The following is a 24,301-nucleotide window of genomic DNA, read 5'->3' as shown; positions in this document are numbered from 1 at the left end:
GCTCAACTGGGTGCTAAATGTTTTTGAAAAGGCTCAGTCTTTCACACTTGACAGATGTAGTTTGGAGGAGGCCTGTGGCTTTTCCAGAAAAAAAAATGGATTCAGCTCCATAAATCTTCACATGTATTAATTAATACTTATAATAGTTTTTATTCAAATTTCAATGCTCCCTGAGGGAAAGTGATAACTAATAATTTAAATTGTTAAAATTGTGATTTAGTTTGTCTCATCAAAGTGTGTACCATGTATCCCAGCGGACAGGAGTGGATGTTAGCATGATGAATGCAGCAGTTTTCTCCATCAGCATCTTTCCAGTTGGACGGACAGTCGTGATGTTCACAGAACCTTCGAGCTGCTTCAGCGTTTACTATGGAACTGAACACAGAAACACGCCAGACCAGTTCAGACCAGGATAACAACCAGTTGTGCCCAGTAGAACGTCTAAAGCTAGTATAAAGTGACACGTAAGGCTGGTTTAATTCCAGTATAACCCATTGTTGACCAGTATAAATGTGTATTAACCTGTGGGTGAAAATGTGGTTCTCGACAGCCCATTGGTAGAAAAAATCCTGGGCCGTTACCGAGTACGTGACGCTGAACACCTCGCTGCTCTTCACCGTCTCAGGAGGCCGGACCACCCAGGCCATCTCCAGACCTGGACCAGAGCATCAGACAGAACAAACCAGCCTCTCCCAGTTAATTTGAATGTCTACAGATTATATGACTAAACTCCTCTTTTAATCTCAAAGGCCCTGGAAATGTATTTCCTATTTTTAATCAGCTTCTTCCTGTAAGTGTTGGGATTCTACATGAAGGAACTACTTTCTGCTAAAGTTCTCATAGTTTTGGTTATTTTTAAAGACAAATTTCAGTTAATGTGTTTTTGCTCCTCTCGCTGGTTTGAAGTGGGCAGGATCTAAGTTATCAGAGAGGAAAAAGCTGAGAAAGAAGAACAGCTCAGCTCCAGCTGCTCAGAGACATCCTGTGTCACTGAAGAGTGTCTGTACATTTTCAAGTGAAACTGTTTGATTCAGTGTTTTTACTGGTTATAATCAGCTGCTCTGTTTGTTGTAGAGGGGGGGAGAACTCTGTGGACCACTGAGGAAATCTAAACCGGGAGAAGACAACAACTCCCATGATCCCACACTATATCACAATGTCACCATCTTTTGTTGATGGTTTTATTAAGAGACAATTACAGGCAGAAGTCACAGACTGTGTGTTTAAACTAAAGATAACCTCAGCTCTGAAAGTCTTCACTTTACACTGAGAATGAAACATCCCTGACACATGTGACCAGAGCGTCCCCTGATAACTCACAAAGATTCTCAGTGAAACACAGACTGCTGATATCAGTCAGTGTCTCACCTCCACAGTCGATCATGTTGTTTTCGTTGGGTCCGTCTAGAGGCCAGCAGTCGTACTCGCTGTTGTCCAAGTCGTGCCAACAACACGTCGGACCGACGCAGCAAACACACGCCTGGAGAGAACAACACAACACGCAGGAGTGATCACCGATCAAATCCACAAATAATCCAGCAACCAGATCCTCCACATCCACACACATACACAGGAACATCTGGGCTGCTGTGCTCACGGATAACTAATGAAAAACATTAATTAGGCTTCACAGATTTCATATAGATCCCAAAAGAGAAGATCTGTGCAACACACAACGACATAAATGAATTCAAGCCAATAAAGAAGCATTTTATTTGAGGTATTTTAAATTATATTTGTTGTTTTAGAGCACAAAAAATAAGGGATAGATTTGAATTAAAAGACAAAAGTCACACTGATCAGGATTTTAAAACAATAAAACCTGGTGAATTTAATAAAAAGCATCTGTCACTGAACTCATTTTTCTCCTCAATAATACATATAAAACCTTCCTCAACTAGTTTGCTGCTTTTGTAGAGTTTTTTTTTCTCTACAACCTAAAGGAATTAAAAAAAAATAATTTAGTCTAAGTATTTTAATGATCCAGCAGAAACCAACAGAAATTCATTTTAGAGCCACACCTTCAAATTAAAATGCAGTTTCGTCTGAATTTAAACACAGAATAATAATAGATTTCAGATCAAACCTAATAATCTGACTGTGAACATCTCAATAAATCCAGTTTCTCCCTCACTGATAGTTTCAGAGGAGGTAGATGTTCGATGTCTTACCCAGAGCAGGAACCAAAATCCTTGTTTCTTCATGTTGTTTCTGGAGGACAGACAGGTAGACGGGGCCGTGGACACCTGCAGCGTCTGAGCTGTTGAATCCAGACTGAGTGATAGGCAGAGCTGGAGGAGAGAGGTGCTGGTGGTCGAGACAGGTAGGACAGACTGAAGACGGAGAGAGAGAGAGATGAATCCAGACGACCTGCTGCTCAAACCTGATCTGATTGAACCTGCAGCTGATTGGACAGTTCACTGCCCCCTGGTGGCGGACGCTGCTGCTGCCCCGACCTCTGCACTTCAAATACCACTAATAACAAATACTACCACTAATAATACCACCAAGTACCAGTGGTGGAATGAATGAATATTGGATATTTTATATTGTACTTTTTTATTTCACAGCGAGCTGGTTACAAATTCCTTACAATACATATATTATATATCAATCACAGGACATTTTACTGCACGAGTGCTTGATTTATTTATTCTTTAAGTACATTTCACTGCTGATACTTGACAGGCAGACAGAGAGAGAGTCAGACAGACAGATAGAGAGACAGACAGAGAGAGAGACAGACAGACAGAGAGAGAGACAGACAGACAGAGACAGAGAGAGAGACACACAGAGACAGAGGAGCGGTGTGTGTTGGCAGGCTGCCTGCCCTCTGCTCTCTCCTCCCAGGAATCCACTTTATCCCTTCATCTCTCTCCGTCCGTCTGTGATTGATGGGGTGGAGCTGTTTTCCACCTGCACACACACACACACACACACACACACACACACATACACACACACACACACACACACACACAGGGTGGGGGCTCAGTGGTATTTCATAGACTCATTCAGGCTCTGTCATCGTTTCAGAAACCGAAGCTTCAGCTCAGATCAGTGATCAGACAGAAATCCTCCAGTTTTTAATGAAGCTAATCAATGTTGATGACCTGAACATGAATCTGTGACATTAATATTAACAGATAAAAACAGATGAAAACTCCTAAAACAGGGTCACTCTCAGAGTCAGAGTGGCCGACCAGAGGAAGTCATCATCTCTGATGTCATGGTTCATTAACCCACTGAGGAGCAGAGGCTGCAGAACTTCATTCACAGTGCTGCTGTTTTTAGTTTCCTTCAGTATCACAGTGAAACAGTGACCTCATGACCCCGTCTGCTCTCCTGGTTGAATGCATCTCTTTAAAGAGCTCTGTGTGGGAACGTCTCTCCCTCCTGTCGCCTCACAGGCACAGGGTACGTGGGTTGTTTTAGCCCTGAGCGGAGCCTTACAGGAAGCAGAACCTGGAGCCGCTCTCAGCTCTGTGGTCCAAACGTTGGAGGGAGTGAGGTCACTGCAGGGTCAGTGTGCGACAGGACGAGCCCTGGCGATGACACGTCAGCACACCTGTAGCCGTACCTGCACACGTGGATTCATTCGTACCCAACCTCCGTCACTGACCCGGGGACGTGGTGGTCGCGTGGCGTGCATCAGAACCACTCAACCGTCAGGATGTTCGTCCTGTACGTGTGTGTTTGTGTGGTCATGACGTCATCAGGTAACGATGGACGCTGACCAGTCTCGTTGTTTTAATAAATCCACCGGCTCACAGAAATGAATTAGTGCTGTTGCAACTGCAAGTCTGTGGAGAGGTGCATGCTGGGATACTTGTCTAAAGGGCAGTATCCTGATGAAGCAGTGGAGCAGGAATAGCTCCACAGCTCCACCTGTCTCTCCTGGCAGGCAGAGCTCAGGGCAAAACAAACACCCTTCCCACAATCCACTGCTGTTTACCTGTGCAGGTGAGGGGCGGAGGACCCGGTTTGAGATTCAGAAGTGACGTGGACGTACGTCACAGTGAAGATGATGATAACGAAGCTCCTCCCCTTCTATTTAAACAATCACTTATACAAACACATATATACACAAATATATATATAGATATATATATATATATTCTAAAGGTGGAATTTATAGATGCTATGGATGTTTTTATTTATTACAGCATGAACTGTTAGTGTGAGTGTACGAGTGTGTGAGTGTGTGTGCTGCACAGACTGTAAGGTCGAGTCTTAAAGAACCCACATGACCTCTGACCTCTGACCAATCAAAAACCTCACAGTCACAGGTCCTGAACACTGTTCATTTATCAGCGATCAGCTGAGCTGCTGCAGGAGATGAAGGTTCTCCTCCTCCTCCTCCTCCTCAGAGTCCTGAGGCAGACCTGAACCATGATGACAGGATGTCAGCATCTCTGGTGTCCCTCCACAATAAAGCTCCAGAGAAACAGGCTCCAGAACTTCATTTAGAATCCGCCTGTTTTTAAGTTTCCTTCAGTATCACAATGAAACAGAGACGACGTGATCCACTGCAGACAGCAGCTGATCACAGCTGATCACAGCTGATTTATCTGATCACAGCTGATCACAGCTGATCACAGCTGATCACAGCTGATTTATCTGATAATAGCTGATCGCAGCTGATCACAGCTGATTCATCTGATCACAGCTGATTTATCTGATCACAGCTGATCACAGCTGATTTATCTGATCACAGCTGATTTATCTGATCACAGCTGATGGTGATGAGACAGTTTGACTGGAAACAGATGGAAAGAAAAACCCAGGCTGAAGTTAGATGAGATGTAGAATATAAATAGCCTGATGATGATGATGATGATGATGATGATGATGATGATGATGATGATGATGATGATGATGATGATGATGCCTTTAAACCCGAATCTTCATCTGTGCAGGTTTCACATTTAAATTTGAGGGTTAGCTCGTTTATTTTTCATCCCTCCATCATGAGAAACCTTCTAATTACTAATAATGAGAAGCTGTGATCATACGACCTTGGTTTGATAAATCGGCCACAAACATGAAACACTTCAGTTATTCCATTAGGCCTGTGATGTCACTGTGATGTCACTGTGATGACATCTTACCTGTGCCGAGGTCAGAGGTCAGGCGGGGGTTCCCTCCAAACTGTATTTGAACACGCGGCGCTGACGGACGAGCAGCAAGTCGCTCCACAGATCTCTGCTGCCGCTGGTTTTCCCGCCACACGACCCCTCTGTTTTATACAGTGTGCTTCTCTTAGGCAGAGACTGGACGATGCTGCGTCGTCATGGAAACCGCGGCGTCCTGACGAGTCGTGTTGGGCTTGTTTTATCTTCAGCTGCTGCAGTGAAGCTTTGCATGAGTTTGTATTTAACTGTTCTGCATTTCAGACCTTCAGGAGAATAAATCAGCTGTTTGCTATTTGTCTGGTTCTGGTTCCTGACACAACAAGAGACACACAACAAGACACACAAGAGACGCACAACACCAGGCACACAACAAGACACACAACACCAGACACACAACACCAGACACACAACAAGACACACAACACCAGACACACAACACCAGACACACAACACCAGGCACACAACACCAGACACACGACACCAGACACACGAGAAGAGACGCACAACAAGAGACACACAACAAGACACACAACACCAGACACACAACACCAGACACACAACACCAGGCACACAACACCAGACACACGACACCAGACACACGAGAAGAGACGCACAACAAGAGACACACAACAAGACACACAACACCAGACACACGACAAGAGACGCACAACAAGAGACGCACGACACCAGGCACATGACACCAGACACACAACAAGAGACACACAACATCTTATTCAGGAGAATAAATCAGCTGTTTGCTATTTGTGTGTTTCTGGTTCCTGACACAACAAGAGACACACAACACCAGACACACGACAAGAGACGCACAACACCAGGCACACGACACCAGACACACAACAAGAGACGCAAAACAAGACACACAACACCAGACACACGACAAGAGACGCACAGCACCAGACACACAACAAGACACACAACACCAGACACACAACAAGACACACAACACCAGACACACAACAAGAGACACACAACATCTTATTCAGGAGAATAAATCAGCTGTTTGCTATTTGTCTGGTTCTGGTTCCTGACACGACAAGAGACACACAACACCAGGCACACAAGAGACGCACAACACCAGACGCACAACACCAGACAAACAAGAGACACACAACAAGAGACACACAACACCAGGCACACAACACCAGACACACAACACCAGACACACAACAAGAGACGCACAAGAGACGCACAACAAGACACACACAACAAGACACACAACACCAGACACACAACAAGACACACAACAAGAGACGCACAAGAGACGCACAACACCAGACACACAAGAGACGCACAACAAGAGACACACAACACCAGACACAACAAGAGACACACAACATCTTACTCAGGTGAATAAATCAGCTGTTTGCTATTTGTCAGATGAGGAGGAGGAGGAGACGATGAAGAGGACAGGAGCTGGGTTTCTGGTCGAGCTGTCTCTGCAGAGGTTACTGATGATGATGATGATGAAGGTGGTGAAGACGGCCTCATGATGAACCAGTGGTTGGAGCCTTAAAGACATTTGATGTGTTAGCAGCAGCAGACAGAGAACTGTAATGTCCTGACAGTGTGATGTGACCCTGAACGCAGCGTCTGAATAAAGAATAAAGTCTCTGTCTGTCTGTTTGAGGCTCAGTCTGTCCCTCAGGTCTTTAACGTCCTCATTCAGTGTCTCATGACAACAGAGCGTCCTCTGTCTTCACCTTCACCTGTGCAGCCAGGTGTGATCAGAGGGATCTCGTCCATGGACCAGTTCAGAACAACGTCCTGACTCCGGCTCCATGTTGGACTCAGTGAGGACAGACTGAGGACGACCTGCTTCATGTCCAATGACTGAGGAGACACCACCTGACCTGCTGCGAACTGAGACGCTCCCACTTCTCCCAGTTTGTACTCACTGACTGGTGTGAAGCTGCAGCTCCTCGGCTCGTCGACGACCACTTCCTGCAGCTCTACCTCGCTCTACCACACACACTCCCTCTCTGTCGTCACATGTAAAAACTGTGTGTGTGTGTGTGTGTGTGAGTGTGTGTGTGTGTGTGTGAGAAAGTGGTTTCAAGAGAAAACTTCATCCATGAACAAAAGTCCACATTAATTATTGACATGGTTTAATGACACAGTTGTCATGGAGACCAGGAAGGAAAAGGACGAGTCAGCTGGACTTTTACCTTCAGCTCTGCTCAGATTTTCAGCCTTTACTATTTATTATATATATTTATATTTTCTTGATCAATGGTTTTCTCAATAAAAGACATGTTATCATTTCTTCAATGTCTTGTTTAGTTCGACCAACAGTCAAAAAATTCTGTTTTTTTCATGTGTGTGTTGTGGAAATTCTCTGCTGCTGGTGAGGAATGAAACAGAGACTTCTGCCGGCCGACAAGGTTTTTATTTTCTTTGCAAAGAAAAGGTCAATCAACACACGAGTGGTGAGAATGAAGAAAGACCCTGGGCATGGGGAGACCTAAACATTTATACCTGAGGAACGCCCCTCAAGAGTGTATCAAAAGCGAGACAAATCACAGACGCACAAGATAAACACAAGGTCCACACAGTGCTGCAGTCGGAGGAAGAGGTGGAGCAGGTGGAGGTGGTGCTGACTTTACACTGAGCTGCAGCCAAAGAAAAGTCCAGTTTCAGTCTGTAGTGATTTGACATCATGGACGGTTGAGCTGAAACTCCAGAGCGATGAAGACAAACCTCAGTCACCACATCTGGTTCCACTAACAGTCTGAAGGCTTCATGTGGCTGCAGTGACACATGAGAGTGTGGCATCAATACTGATCAATACTAATCAATACTGATCAATAGTGAGTCTGCAGACTGTGACTGAGTCAGTAGGACTCAGAGTGTCCTCCTGTCTTCATCCATCGTCCATCGGCTCCTCCACCTCCGTTTTCTCTCTGGTCCAAAGTCAGATTGTATCAATGATCAAAGATCAACAGACCAATCAAACTGATTGATCAGCCATCAGAGGAGTTGGATCAATGGAGCTGCTTCTGTTTCTGTCCTGACGTCTCTCTGCAGGGGAGACAGAAGACAGTGAGACAGACAAACAACCAGAGACAAACAACCAACACTGACCTTTGACCCTGAGAGTCACTGTTTTCCCTCTGATTAAGTTTCCGTCCTTGTAGACTCTGCAGGTGTAGTCTCCTGTGTCTCTGACTCTGAGGTGTTTCAGGGTCAGACTGAGGTCTCCAGTTCTCAGCAGGTCTTCCTTCATCTCTGTTCGGCCTCTGTAAACCTGGTCCTGGTCTTCAGGTCTGTCAGAACCGTTCTGATTCACATGGACCTTCCTGTTGTCTCTGTCTGTCCACTCCACTCTGACATGTCCAGACAGGTCAGCTGTGGTCACGAAGGGCAGCTGGACAGACTCCTCCTCCTCCTCCTCCACCTCCTCCTCCTCCTCCACCTCCTCCTCCTCCTCCACCTCCTCCACCTCCTCCTCCTCCTCCACCTCCACCTGTTGGACTGAGGGGACAACAAACCAGATGATCAGCTGTTCAGACAGCAGCAGCAGGTTTTAATCTCTTTATTGAAGGATCACAAAGTTGTAGAGAAACCTGAAGGACAGAACCAGGACTCTACTCCAGAAAGTGGGTTTCTTAAAAACTCTGAGTGTCTTAATCCTGAGATGAAGGAAACTGAGATCACTTTATCTGTGAGTCAGTTACCATGGTAACAGCCTCTGTGAAGCTGACCTGCTCTCTGGCAGGTTTTCTTCTGTCTGTCTCCTCCTCATCCTGTCCTCATCACAGAGCAGGTCAGAGACGTACATCTAAAGACTTCATGTTGGAGCAGATTCAGATCCTGATCATCAGTTTGTCACCTGAGACCTGTCGTCACTAACATGACTCTGTGATGAGGATCAGTCAGTGTGAGGACACAGACGACCTCTGACAGTCAGATATGACACATGGAGGCTTCATCCTCAGCTTCTGTCTTTAAAACCCTGAGACTCTGAGACATTCACACTCTGTCAGATCGTCCATCAGCTGCTCTCAAACATTCACTACACATTCATCACTGTGAAGGAAGAATCAGTGTGAAGCTTCAGGCTCTGATCTATGAAGAATCATCTGTTCTGATTGGTCTCACTGATGAACCGTCCAATCACAGCTGTCACATCATGTTGTAGGTGAAGTGAAGTTTCTGAGTGAGGACGACCGTGGAGCAGCTGGAACACTTTAACATTTCAAAACTGGACTGAATGTATTGAAAGTGTTTGACTGTAGCTGCAGAGAGTCTGACACTGGTTTAACAGCTTTTCACTGACTGGAGACACATTTATTCATTTATTAGAATCTGAGGCTGCAATCACAAATCTGTGGACTACTGTCTGATCTGTTTGAACAAACAACCAGAGACAAACAACCAGAGACAAACAACCAGAGACAAACAAACAACCACAGACAAACAACCAGAGACAAACAACCAGAGACAAACAAACAACCAGAGACAAACAAACAACCAGAGACAAACAACCAGAGACAAACAACCAGAGACAAACAAACAACCAGAGACAAACAACCAGAGACAAACAAACAACCAGAGACAAACAACCAGAGACAAACAACCAGAGACAAACAACCAGAGACAAACAACCAGAGACAAACAAACAACACTGACCTTTGACCCTGAGAGTCACTGTTTTCACTCTCAGTAAGTTTCTGTCCTTGTAGACTCTGCAGGTGTAGTCTCCTGTGTCTCTGACTCTGAGGTGTTTCAGGGTCAGACTGAGGTCTCCAGTTCTCAGCAGGTCTTCCTTCATCTCTGTTCGGCCTCTGTAAACCTGGTCCTGGACTTCAGGTCTGTCAGAACCGTTCTGATTCACATGGACCATCATGTAGTATCTGTTCCTCCATTCCACTTCGACGTCTCCAGACAGGTCAGCTGTGGTCACGAAGGGCAGCTGGACAGACTCCGCCCCCTCCTCCACCTCCACCTGTTTGGCTGAGAGGACAACAAACCAAAGACTCTCAAACTGGCGGATGACTTCAACGCACTTAAAGCGGAACTGGAAGGAATGAGGTCAGAAGTCGCCAATACTACAAAAGCAATGCGGGCAGGAACCGGCCAGATCAGAACAGACATTATGGAGATGGGGGCGGACTGTCCACATGGTCCGACGAAGTAACCTCGCTCCGAGCCACAGTATCCAGCCTCAAAAGCCAGTGACAACTCTCAGAGACCGACGTGAGGACATGGAGGGAGCATGAGACCAACATCAGGATAGCAGGCATAGACGAGCAACCGAACTCCAGCTCTCCACAAGCTAAAACTATCAGAGAAGTCCTCCAGCTGGACCGGGACACAAAGGTGGACCGCTCACACCCTGGCCCCAGGAATAATGGAGACCGAGAGAGGCCGCGGGTGATGGAGACACCGAGGAGATCCTGCGGAGAGCCCGGGACAAAGCTCCGCTGTCCCGGACACCGCATCGCAATATCTCAGTGTGGCCGAGGCCGGAGCTGCGTTCACGGACGTCGGACAGAGATCCGCTCCGGCCCACTCTATCCAGCCAGACTCACACACCAGGAGGAGGACAGTGTTTGTGGACCCAGAGGGCCATGGACCATGTGAAGAATACCCTCCCAGCAGCAGAGACAGAGGGCTGAGCGTATCCTTACATGTGTGATTAGAATAAAGATGAGAACTGACTTTGATAATGACGAGTGACTTTAATCCATGGATGTGTTATCAGACCTGGGGCCGCTCAGCCTCACAGCAGCTGTTTCCAGGGGCCACTCGTGGTTTTACAGTGAAAATCCCCGCGGCCCAAAAAGCATTTTCCCACAGACGGCGACAGTAAGAGAGGCCTGTAACCCTGACAACAGCCGCCTCCAGCTGCGCAGCCGCACATCAGTCTGTCTCATGTATATCTTTAATCCGCGGGGTTTTAATCTGTAAAAGTTTTTCAAACATCAGAAAAGTCTTTTTTCTCTGAGTGACGTCACCGCTGTGCACGCGCACTCTATCCGCGGTCCCGCCGTGTCTCGGGAACGAGCATGGTTGCTAGGTTACTGCTAGTGACGTCAGGACCAGAACAAGTTAATGAAAAGTGAATAAACAACAAAGGAGAGTTTTCTTCTACACAAACCAAGTTCAGTCATTTTGTGATTTTTGTCGCATTTATTCGTCACTTTAATGTGACAAAACAGAGGCAATGGATGTAAACAGTCTTGTCTCACAAAGTGTTAAGCTGCAAAGTGGTTTTAAGTGGCCCAGAGAAGGCATCAAATACCTTGGTATTTATATTCCCCAATCCCTACATAATTTGTATGATGCAAATTACACTAAAATAATTCGACACATTAGCAATGATTTTGAACGATGGTCTGCACTTCCACTCTCTCTACTAGGCCGTGTGGAAAGTATCCGTATGAATGTCTTGCCTAGACTATTATATTTATTCCAGATGCTACCTGTGGAGATTCCTAAAAGAACCTTTGATGACCTTGACAAAATGATGTCAAAGTTTATATGGCAAAAAAAACGCCCTAGAATTAGACTTAAAACCTTACAGTCACTGAAATCAGACGGAGGTCTTAAACTTCCAAACTTAAGGTTATTTTTGGGCTGCACAGATGAAGCCACTTATAGTTTGGATCCAGAATGGTACTTTTACACGATGGCTTAATATCGAGAAAAGTATGTGCCCAGAGCCTTTGGAAAATCTGGCCTTTGTAGACACTTCTATAAAAGAAATGGCGGACTGGACAAAAATCACTTTGAAAATCTGGAAAAAAATACGGTCAGCCTTCGGGTTGCCAAAGGTACTCTCATCATTAACAAATATTGGACTTATGAGGACCCTCACTCCTAACACTTTAGATTCTGGTTTTAAGAAATGGCCAGACCATGGTCTAGAACAACTGCACCAGTTAGTCAAGGATGATAATTTGAAAACATCTGCACAGTTGAAAAACGAATTTGACCTCCCCAGGACAGATTTCTTCAGATATCTACAGCTGAGATCTTTTCTGACGACACACAAAGACTGGGGAAAACTTATAAGACCTACCCCCATAGAAAAGTTTCTCATAACACAAATAACTCATGGAGATAAGAAAATAATTAGTAAAATATATAATGTTTTTTTATCAACAAATGTACATAACTCTGAACACATAAGACAGCGATGGGAGGTAGAGACTAACAAAAACATATCATTAGACACGTGGAAGGAGATATGTACTGAAGCTCACTTAGTCACAAACTCCAACACATGGAGGGAATTTAAGTGGAAAGTAGTTACCAGGTTCTTCAGAACACCAACAATAACAGCTAAGATGGGACCAGCACATGGTAGCTCATGTTGGAGGAACTGTGGTGCTGTGAATGCCAATCATACCCATATATTCTGGCTGTGTCCTAAATTAAGCCTTTTCTGGAAAGATGTTTTTGATGCTCTCAGAGAGGTTTTCAAACGTGATATTCCACAAACCCCTATTGTAACATTATTAGGAGAAATCCCTGAGGGTATAGAAGGAAGGGATGTGAAATATCTCTTAAACATTCTGCTGACAGCAGCGCTAAAATGCATAACCATCAGATGGCTAAAGCCAGATCCTCCTACTTATAATGTATGGATTCAAAAAATATGGGACATCTACCAGATGGAGCAAATTACATACTCATGAAGACTTCAGAAACCTATTTTTATTAAACGATGGAAACCTGTTATAGCTCTGCTAATACAATAAGTGTATAGCATAAGACTTCTGGTTAGGTACTAAATACATTCACACCACCAGTCATTTGATACCTAGAGTGGATCTTTCCTTTTCTTCTTTTTTTTTCTTTCCTCCCTTCTTCTTTCTCTCCTTCCTTTAAAAAAATCATTTATTTTTCCTACTTATATTATTTCTTTTTTTCCCCTTTCAAATTATTACTATAATTAAAATTATCATTTTTTTTTTTTCAAAATGATGTTCAGTTATTTATTTTTATTTAATTTTCACTTCAAATCTGTGTAATTGGTCCTATGTTTTATTAGTTTTCATTTATTGAACTATTATATTTCATGACTGTTGATTTTGCTAAGATGATGTGCAGCTGTAAACAGAGGGAAAACATGTACATGAAGGGAAATTTGACTTGTCATGTTACCATTGTGAAAAAATGAATAAAAAATAAGTTCTAAAAAAAAAAACTGGACTGAATGTATTTAGAGTGTTTGACTGTAGCTGCAGAGAGACTGACACTGGTTTAACAGCTTTTCACTGACTGGAGACACATTTATTCATTTATTAGAATCTGAGGCTGCAATCACAAATCTGTGGACTACTGTCTGATCTGTTTGAACCAACAACCAGAGACAAACAACCAGAGACAAACAACCAGAGACAAACAACCAGAGACAAACAAACAACACTGACCTTCGACCCAGAGAATCACTGTTTTCCCTCTCAGGAAGTTTCCGTCCTTGGAGACTCTGCAGGTGTAGTCTCCTCTGTCTCTGACTCTGAGGTGTTTCAGGGTCAGACTGAGGTCTCCGGTTCTCAGCAGGTCTTCCTTCATCTCTGTTCGGTCTCTGTAAACCTGGTCCTGGTCTTCAGGTCTGTCAGAACCGTTCTGATACACATGGACCTTCATATTGTCTCTGTCTGTCCACTCCACTCTGACGTCTCCAGACAGGTCAGCTGTGGTCACGAAGGGCAGCTGGACAGACTCCGCCCCCTTCTCCTCCTCCACCTCCACCTGTTGGCCTGAGAGGACAACAAACCAGATGATCAGCTGTTCAGACAGCAGCAGCAGGTTTTAATCTCTTTATTGAAGGATCACAAAGTTGTAGAGAAACCTGAAGGACAGAACCAGATCAGACCAGAAGGTAACGGACAGAAATCTAGAAACTAAAAGCAGGTGTTGAAGGTGTTGGAGAGGATCAGAGTCTGGATGGAGGTGTGATCGTCTCTTCTCAGTCTGGAGATGAACCTCAGCTCCACAGCATTTCACACACATGTTCAACATCAGAGCACAACACAGACACACAAACACTCCTCACATCACAGTCTCACAGTTTGTTGTCAACATGAGTGAAGCCACAGGATCCACTCAGCTCATCTCTGCATCTCTGTCAAAGCTGCTCTGGATCAATAACGTTGATCAGGTCAAAGTTCAACTCTGACTACAAACTACAGGAGCAACATCCCATCAGCCACTGGGAGCAGACAGACAGACAGTGAGCTGCTACGTCTCCATCACTGACATCAAAGTGTTGTATGAAGACGTTTGTCCTCAGAGTAACAGGCTGAGTGTCTGAGTGTTGGACAGAAAGTCCTCAGTGAGGACAGGACGCTCAGCAGACAGACGGAGAGCAGACTGTTGAAGCTGCTGTCTCTGCTGCTCATGGTGGAGCTGCTGCTTTCTGTCTGTCAGGTCTGGACCTTCAGGGTCAGGGTTTGTCCTGAGGGACACTTTATGTTTGGACTCTTGACTTGGACTTTTTGCTTATTTCCTGTTTTATTTTGAAGGATCTTCCCTGGTGTGTCTCAAGTGTAGTTACTTCCTGTCTTTGTCCCATTTCCCTCGTGGTTGATTGTTTTCCTTCCCCGTGTCTTTAAGTCTCTGTCTTTGCCTTGTTCTGTTTCAGTCTCGTGCTCTGGTGTCTTTTGCTCCTGTTTCACTCCAGTGTTCCCAGTTGTTTTCCTGTTCTCCACTTTTTTTCTCCAGTTTGGGTTTTGAGTTCTGTGTGTTTTCTCTGTTTTTTTTAAGTTAACTTTTTGTTATTAAAATACCTTTTTCCACCTTCTCCTGCATTGTCTGCATTTGGGTCCTCAACTCGACAGAACGAGACAGAACCAACTGACCGATATGGAGCCAGCAGACAAATTCTTTTTAATTAGCCTTTTACCTGGGAGGACTTTAATGTTTCAAAGGACACTATTTTGCATGAGGACCCTGATTTCCTTAAATGACTGTCTCCATTTGGAAGCAGGACCCTGATTCTGCTGAGCGAGTGGCTCACAACCAGTGGAGCTGATCTTGTAGCCTTTCCTGGGAGGTATCCAGGGGCTGGAGCCCTGTGGGAGCTGGGGTTGGCTCCAGCCCCCACGACTCTGTACAGATGAGCAGTGCAGAAAACCCTGATACAGACACAGGACTGATGCTCTGCATGTGAAACACACCTCTGACCTGTGGTGCACATGAAAGTCGTCTTTCTGATTATTGATGAGTGGATTGATGAGCTGTTTGATCTCTGCTTTAGATAAATAATGTCGGGGGGGGGGGCAGCTGAACTAAAACAGACGAGGGGAAACAACAGGAGCTGAGTTTATTTGTATCTGAGTTGACTGAAGAGAAACCATATGGGAGCAGCATCATCTGCTCTGGACCAATAAACACTGACAGATGTAAAGTCACTGTGTCACATGCAGCAGCAGCCTGTGACGGACAGCAGTGAGGGTGAGACGCCGGCGTCCTCCTGCACGTCCACGTGGATGTTACAGGTAGAAGACTTTGTCCAAGACGTCAGTGAGACATGAAGTTTAACAGCGTGGACGCCACTGGTCCAGCTTTTAATGATCTGAACCTGTTCACCTGGTCCCAGGACGGTCAGACCGGTCTTCACCGAGGCTCCGCCCACCTCTGGAAGGTGACACGCTTCTGTCTGAAAGGTCTGCTCTGAGGTCTGAGGTCTACAGCTTCCTGCAGAGTGAGACCAGCACCTTGGTGATCTGAGAGGGATCAAAGTGAACCAGAGGCTGGATTCACAGGAGAACCTCAGTCTGACCACAGTTTGATGGTGGAACAGTCTGACGGCCTCCACCATCAACGCTCAGCAGTCACTGGTCGTCCTGGATGATGTCACACAGCTCAGTGAAGTGAGAGGCTGTTCCCTGTGACTTTAACCTGAAAATGTAGCCTCACTGTCATTGGTCAAGGACCAGGAAGTGACAGACTGGAGTAGTTTCACTTTACTGTCAGTGCTGTTGAACACACACACACACACACACACACGCACGCACGCACACACACACACACACACACACACACACGCACACACAGAAACAAACACACACACACACACACTCACACACACACACGCACACATACACACACACACACACACACACACACACAGAAACAAACACACACACACACAGAAACAAACACACACACACACACACTCACACACACACGCACGCACACACACACACGCACACACAGAAACAAACACACACACACACAGAAACAAACACACACACACACACACACACTCACACACACACACACACACCTGTGATGATGAATCTTCTCATTAATCCTTGCAGAACCATAATGACGCCACAGGAAACAACCAGGAGAACCAGGAGAACCCAGAATTCAACCAGGTGAGAGAACGGTTCTGTGGACAAGATAAACATCATCATCAACAACAACATGACCTTTACATGACCCCTGTGACCCTGCTCCTGAACCCCTGTTAATTCAGGTCAGGTCTGATGCTCCAGATGTTCCAGATGGGTATCAGAGATACTAACAGATGTGTTCGCTGCAAGAACGACGCACCAGGTAACTAACTGCTGCTTTTAGCCGCTGCAAATTCTGGCAGAGGATTTGTGAAGACCTATCGCCCCCCCTGGACATCCCATCCCTGCCCCCCCCGGACATCCCATCCCTGCCCCCCCCTCACTTTGCCTGCTCGGTGACCTCACTAACATTAATATGGACACAAACAAATGTCACATGCTCCCCACAGTCCTAACCACGGCCAAGAAAACAATACTCCTGAACAGGAAGTCACAAGAGAACTGAAACATAACGCAGCTTGTTCTAGTTCTGATTATTTCATTAATGTCTAATATTTTATTAGCTCAGAAGGTATCTACATCATTGACCTCTGACCTCTGACCTGTCCTCACTGTAGGTGTTAGAGTTTGTGGCTGACCTTTGACCTGCAGCTGTATGTCTCTCAGTCTCCGCTCATTTCCAAACGCTGTGACGGTGCAGGTGTAGTTGCCGCTGTCAGAGAGGTGGAGTTTCCTCAGAGTGAGGCTGAGGTCTCCAGTGGTCAGAGCGTCAGTCCTCATCGAGGTTCGGCTGCTGTAAACCTGGTTCTGGTCTCTGAGGTCATCACCTCCCTCGTCTCTCTGGTGGACGGTTGAGGGACTGAGATCGTCGCGGCTCCACGTCACTGTGGGGTCCAGAGGTACACGAGAGTCCTCACAGGGCAGCGGGACCGACTCCCTCCCCCCGTAGACCTCCACAGTGTCTCCGTGCTGAGAAACTGAAGACACAGAGACAGTGACATCATCAGTGACGTCCCGGTGTCCACAGAGTGAACTGCAGGTCACGTGACCCCCGGTCGTGACGCTGAGGTCAGATAAGAACTGAGCTGCACCTGTTGTTCAGTGTTTTTAACTTCAGGTCACAAATCAGTGACAACACCTGCTCCTCACGTTCAGTGTCCCCTGGAGACACTTCCTTTGTGTTGTCAGTGTTCACAGCTCCAGTGTTGTCAGACTGAGGAAGGTGTTTCTCAATTTGTTTGTGTTCAGTCTGTTTGCATGTGTTTTCTAAGTGGCAGTGTTTTGGGCTCTCAGGACCACCGTACTCCTGTGGCCCCTGGTGCAGTCTCTCCTACCACCTGGTGTCTTCACACAGGAGTCTGGTCTTCCACCTGCAGCTTTTATTGATGCTGAATCACTGATTTCTGCATCAGAGGAGTCAGACTAGAAGCTTCCCTCATGTTGCTGCAGAGCTCTGAGGTCGCCCTCACATCAGCTGATCTGCGTCAGCCCCCTCACCTCACCGTCTCACTGATGCACGTGTTTGCTTCAAGGTGACCTGGATCATGGGGTCACGTTCCTACAGGTGTGACCGTCTCTGTTACTCTGATGCTCTGATGCCAACACTGATGTGTGAGCAGCTGCTGTGTTCACTGACGCTCAGGTCAAAGGTCAAACGTCAGAGCTGTACATACTGCTTGAGGAGTTATTGTGCTCATAAGGCCAAAACCATGTTTTGTGAGGTCATCATGACGTTGACCTTTGACCTTGAGCTCAACAGTGTGGTCCAGAGCTGACACAGATCTGACTGAGGTCCATGTTGATGGAGGACAAGTTCACACACACACACACACACACACACACACACACACACCTTCTTTGTTCTTAATCTCGTTGTCCATGACAACACTGAGAACAACAACAACCAGCAGAACCAGGACAGCTGTGAGAACCTTGACCGCGACTAGAAGAGGACCTGTAGTCGACACAAACAACAACATGAGATTCAAATATGAATGAAACTTTATGATCAACAAACACACACACACACACACACACACACACTCACACACACACACTACATACCTCTTGATTTCAGGAAGTAAGACAGGAACTTCTTGTGGCTCATACGATGTCGTTGTTGTCGTTGTCGTTCTGTAGTCGACACAAACAGAACTTTAAAACAACACATTTCCTCAGTCTCCTTCTCTGACCTTTGACCTCTGACCTGAGTCTCGTTTTCTGACCTTTGACCTCTGACCTGAGTCTCCTGCTCTGACCTTTGACCTCTGACCTGAGTATCCTGCTCTGACCTCTGACCTGAGTCTCCTGCTCTGACCTTTGACCTCTGACCTGAGCCTCCTGCTCTGACCTGAGTCTCCTTTTCTGACCTTTGACCTCTGACCTGAGTCTCCTGCTCTGACCTTTGACCTCTGCACCAAACCTCCTCACTGTTTAGTTCGGGAGGTTTGGTGCAGACTGGAGCAATAATATTCATTAATAATCAATAATCATTATTCACCTCTGAACATCAGGCCCTGGTTTAATATGTCGGGGCTGAAATAACAAACAGGAAGCTGCAGTATCATCCTGAATGTGCAATGTTTCATGTTTTTGTGAAGTGAAAGTAATTTAGTAATATAATGAGTAATGTAACTAATTACTTTGGATGTGAAGTGATAAGTAAAGTAATCTGATTACTTTTAAAGGCATAAGAAGTAATCTATTACTCTCCTTGAGTAACTGGTCCATCACTGGTCCTGCTACCCCTGGTTTTTACTCCTGGTTCCTTGTGTAAAATGTGGAAGCTATGAATCACTGCTGACTGTGCTGGTCATAACAGAGAACCCTGAACCTTGAAGTAAACAAATACTGAAGAGTGAATATACAGCTCCTTGGTCTTCCTCAGCCATCCTGTCAGCTGACACCAGGTGACCTGAGGCTGGACTCATCTGATTGGACAAACCCAGTGAATGTACGGCCCATGTCTCCAGCTCAGAGCGAATGCAGTGAGACAGCAGAGCTCCTCTCATCAGGTGCAGCTGTATGATGTTATTGATCTGATCATCAGAACAGAACAGATGATCTGCTTCTTTACTGGTTTCATGAACAACAGGATCAGAACAAACTGAACTAGTTTCTACAGCAGCAGAGTCACTGTCAGTAAACGACAGAATCTCTCTGAAGACGAAAATGTCAGTGAAGCGAATAATATTCATGACATGAAGCTGAATGAAGATCAGTGTGTGTGTGTGTGTGTGTGTGTGTGTGTGTGTCAGACACACACACACACACACACACACACACACACACACACTCACACACACACACACACACACACACACACACACACACACACACACACACTCACACACACACTTACCCTCGGTGCTCTTCATCCCTTGATACACACTGACTCCACAGACAGTAACAGACGTCAGGAGAAACAGGACGGCAGTGAGAGTCCAGGGCCAGAGTGGGGGAGGGGCTGTGGGCAACACAAACAACAACAAGACAACAAATAAACAAAGTCCAGTGATGAGGAGAGTCTGACCTCTGACCTCTGACCTCTGACCTGAGTCTTGAGAGGTGTGAGGAAACAGATTCCGTCAGTCAAATTGATCATGTGATTATTGATCGAAGGGGGCGGGTCCTGAAGCCCAGCGTTTTTAGATGGATCAGCTCTGACGTCATCGGTTCCACCAGAGAAATGAAGGAAACACACTTCCTGTTTCTCACTGTGACGGAACAGTTCTCTGACACGTTCTCCAACTGTTCCTGACGAAGACGTCTGATTATCATGGATCCTCCACACAGGAGAGACCTGTCTGTCTGACTGTCTGTCTGACAGAGAGAGAGAGAGAGACCTGTCTGTCTGTCTGACAGAGAGAGAGAGAGAGAGAGAGAGAGAGACCTGTCTGTCTGTCTGACAGAGAGAGAGAGAGAGAGAGAGAGAGAGCGAGACCTGTCTGTCTGACTAAGAGAGAGAGAGAGAGACCTGTCTGTCTGTCTGACAGAGAGAGAGAGAGAGAGAGAGAGAGAGAGAGAGAGAGAGAGAGAGACCTGTCTGTCTGTCTGTCTGTCTGACAGAGAGAGAGAATGAAGCTGAACCTGTCTGAACACTGATGGATTTAAATCTGATCTCCTGCTGCACTTACACACACACTCACACACACTCACACACACACACACTCACACACATCCTTGTGAGGACACTCATTGACATAATGCATTCCCTAGCCCCTTACCCTAACCTTAACCATCACACCTGAGTGCCTAACCTTAACCCTGACCCTGACCCTAACCTTAACCTAAACCTAATTCTAACCATAACTCTGAAACCAAGTCTTAACCCTCAACATGTGATTTGAAGGTGTCTCAAAAAGTGAGGACCGGCCAAAATGTCCTCACTTTCCCAAAATGTCCTCACTCTGTTAGTAAAATACTTTTTTTGGTCCTTACTATGTAGCAAGTACAAGTACACACACACACACACACACACACACACACACACACTTACCCTCGGTGCTCTTCATCCCTTGATACACACTGACTCCACAGGCAGTAACAGACGTCAGGAGAAACAGGACGGCAGTGAGAGTCCAGGGCCAGAGTGGGGGAGGGGCTGTGGCAACACAAACAACAACAAGACAACAAATAAACAAAAATTAAAACACAACAAAATGAAACTTTAAAACAACACATTTCTGATCAATTCACAACAAACTGAGTCCACCTCTGCTCTGACCTCTGACCTCTGCAGGAAGTCCAACCTGTGCTGACCTGAGGTCAGTGTGGAGGATGATCAGAGTTTCTCAGAGCTGGTTACTGAAGTCAAACATCACAGGTGTAAACCCTGTTCTAACACAACAGGGGTTAAAGGAGGACACACACTCAGGTCCCCAGACCTCCAGCTGAGGGGCCACACAGCAAAGGGCCAAGTCAGGATCAGGGACCTGTTTCTGTTTCTGAGCAGCTGCTACAAACCCAGAGTCCAGAGCCGACACAGATCTGAGGAGTGTTCATGTTGATGTTCTCACACACACACACACACACACACACACACACACACACACACACACACACACACACACACACACCATACCTTCCATGTTCTTCTTCTCTTTTCTCAGTGTGACACAGACGACAACAACAACAGCCAGCAGAACCAGCAGAACCAGCAGAACCAGGACGGCTACGAGAATCCAGCTCCAGTCTGGAGGCTCTGTAGTCCACACAAACAACAACATGAAATACAACAATAAACTAATAAAAACCAATAAAAATGAAAGAAATCACAACAAGCAGAGGCCATGACCTCTGACCTCTGACCTGTATCTACTGACCTTTGACCTGCAGTGGTACTTCTCCTCGGCTCACTTCTAGCCCCCCGTCTCTGACGCTGCAGGTGTAGGTGCTGCTGTCCCTGGTGGTGGGTTCTCTCAGAGTGAGGCTGAGGTCTCCGGTCTCCAGAGCGTCCGTCCTCATCGACGTCCGGCCGCTGTAGCGCTGGTTCTGGTCTTTGAGCTGGTCCCCGTCCAGCTGACGCTGGTGGACGGTTGAAGGTCTGAGGTCGGAGCGGCTCCACACCACCGAGGGCTCCAACAGTCTAAAGGCGGGAAACTGACAGGCCAGCAGGACAAAGTCTGTCCCCTCATACAGCTCCACGGCTGAGGCATGCTGGGAAACTGAGGACACAGACACAACATCACTCCTCCGTCCTCAGCTGAGACAGAGACCGGTCTGATCCGGTTTGTGACTGGACTCACTGCTGCTGCATAAACACCTTCAGGACCCAGGTCACAGCTCTCAGCCTCCTCCTCCTCATCTACTGACTCTCAGAGGGAGGTTTGTTACTGACCACAGGCTCAGGTTCAGGGGGGGTTCAGGAGGGGGGGTCTGTAGATAACACTGCACTATAACCCAGAGGGACCAAACTGCTTGATTAAAAATGACCAGAAGAAGTAAAGCAGAAGTAAAACACCTCATGATAAGTCAAACTCTGACTGATGTCCTGTGATGAATAACTCACTTTCTAAAGAGCATCATGGCAGCTCTCAGCCTGATGATGAACCTGGACGTAGACTCCTGAAGAGCCTTAAAGCTGCGTCTCTCTACTGACCATCAGGGGGCGACGCCACTGGTTGGAAACAGAGTCTGATTGTGTTGACGTCTCTGTGAAAATGTCTCCACTTCTCTCTGATTTATTCCCTCAGGAAACGTTTCCTGATGAGTTTCTGTCTCAGTCTCTAGTTTCAAGTCTTCAACACAACATGAGGTTCATTTTAAATTATGATCCATTTAGAGGAAAATAGACCATAAAGCAGGGGACGCATGAGGGCGGGGCTACCGTGTGATTGACAGACTGAACCTGACAATCAGGATAGAGGACAGAGCAGGTCAGCTCCGCCCCTCACTCCTCCTCAGCTCCACCTTCTCCTCCAAATATGGTTTCTTCTGGTTCAAAAACCAAGAAGGAGACAGACAAACTACAAACTAACTACAAACTAATTACAAACTAATTACAAACTAATCACAAACTAATAACAAACTAATGACCCAGAAAGTTTCTGAAAACTTCTGTTTCTAACTTCAGGAACTTTGTTTAAAAACCAAATCCAGGAGTTCAGAGAAGGAGAGCGGGTCCGTGTGTGTGTGTGTGTCCGTGTGTGTGTGAGTGTGTGTGTGTGTGAGTGTGTGTGTGTCCGTGTGTGTCTCCGTGTGTGTGTGTGTGTGTGTGTGTGTGTGTGTGTGTCTCCGTGTGTGTGTATCTTACCGTACAGGAGGATCACAGTCACCATCATCTTCATCTTCATCTTCATCAGTCTCGTTAAATCCGCTTCTTCCTGAACAGACTGAACAGCTTTACCTCCTTCGACGCAGCAGCTGCAGTTTACTTTCGATTTCAACCGGAAGTCTGTGAACACACCGAGCAACACGTCGGTTGATCCATTAGAATAATGAGCAGATGAAACAATGAAGAGATCAGAATAAATGATCTTCAGACATTTACAGTTTCCTGATGTGGAGGTTTTTCCTGTTTATTCTCGGGTTCAGTGGAGAAAATTCATCTTCAGTGCTTTAATCAACAGGAGAGGATTTATGAAGTGACATCATGCAGACAGTGTTTAGTTGTGATGAAACTGTTGCTATAAATCTGCACAGATTAAAGAAGAAATGTGTATTTCTGGATGTGGAGCTCAGACCAGGATTCCATCAGTTCTGGATCGAGCCTCAAACTTCAGCCGCTCATTTGAAATAAAGACCAACAGGAAGTTAGAGTTGTGTTACAGACCAACACTTCTCATGCTCACAGGGATACAACATTTTCACAGAACACACACTTTGTGTGTATTTACTCCTGATTGTCCTCAGTGTGGTGACTCTTGGTCAGAGCTGTAAAACTGGAGCCGATCACATCATCATCAATCGTTCATTCATCAATAACCCTCTGGATCACTTTTCAGAAGATTACACGTTAAACACTGACGATCATCCTCCAAACATCTGACCTGCTTCATGCTGCTTTCACACACATCAGGAAATATCAGTTGTTCAGATGTAGGTTTTTGTCCACTCTTTTAAAAACCTGTCAATCATCTGGACAGCAGCGTCCAATCCTGTGTTCAGAAACGTGCTGGTGGGCGGGGCTTCTCTTCCCACTCAGACCCTGATGAACAGAGGTCTGTGTGTGTCGTCAGATTGTGTCCGACGTCCTGACGTGTGTGCATCATGTGTCTGTCGCTGTGTGAGTGGGACCTGTGCAGCTCAGGAACAGGAACAAACTGTGAAACTGATCAGGCGATCAGATCTAATGAATGTGATCGACAGGAGAAAGGATCAGAGGGGCAGAGTTCAAACGGCTCGACCGGGTTAAAGAGCCTCTCAGTGAAGTGGCAGTCGCTGAAGGAG

The 24,301-nt window shown here is 46.1% G+C and overlaps 2 protein-coding genes across 11 annotated transcripts in view; both read right to left on the bottom strand.

The window, feature by feature from the left end:
• The window catches only part of LOC139606594 (atrial natriuretic peptide receptor 1-like), a 15,699-nt gene extending 8,499 nt beyond the window's left edge, over positions 1-7,200 (bottom strand). The window contains exons 1-8 of one of the 10 annotated variants that reach the window (XM_071458843.1): positions 7,052-7,198; positions 6,499-6,664; positions 5,112-5,398; positions 2,831-2,916; positions 2,172-2,333; positions 1,321-1,480; positions 523-655; positions 243-375 (exon numbers count right to left, since the gene is read on the bottom strand). In XM_071458843.1, the coding sequence (XP_071314944.1) occupies positions 243-375; positions 523-655; positions 1,321-1,480; positions 2,172-2,204 (459 nt within the window). In that variant the 5' untranslated portion in view covers positions 2,205-2,333; positions 2,831-2,916; positions 5,112-5,398; positions 6,499-6,664; positions 7,052-7,198. The other 9 variants (XM_071458851.1, XM_071458848.1, XM_071458844.1 and 6 more) reach the window with 9 other exon arrangements.
• Positions 4,318-24,301, bottom strand: LOC139606651 (uncharacterized). The gene is made up of 13 exons (XM_071458911.1): positions 23,166-24,301; positions 21,736-22,077; positions 21,495-21,614; positions 20,910-21,014; positions 19,773-19,877; positions 18,476-18,544; positions 18,264-18,365; positions 17,050-17,388; positions 16,399-16,506; positions 13,538-13,867; positions 9,786-10,109; positions 8,238-8,627; positions 4,318-4,385 (listed from the first exon to the last, which is right to left on the bottom strand). The coding sequence occupies exons 1-13, from the start codon at positions 23,209-23,211 to the stop codon at positions 4,318-4,320; spliced, it is 2,448 nt and encodes an 815-aa protein (XP_071315012.1). The 5' UTR covers positions 23,212-24,301.

Source organism: Trachinotus anak, unplaced genomic scaffold (genome assembly GCF_046630095.1).
Source record: "Trachinotus anak isolate AG129_WGS33_773 ecotype Australia unplaced genomic scaffold, CSIRO_AGI_Tana_v1 ptg000023l, whole genome shotgun sequence".
Lineage (NCBI taxonomy): Eukaryota > Metazoa > Chordata > Actinopteri > Carangiformes > Carangidae > Trachinotus > Trachinotus anak.
This window is presented reverse-complemented; position numbering and strand designations above follow the sequence as displayed.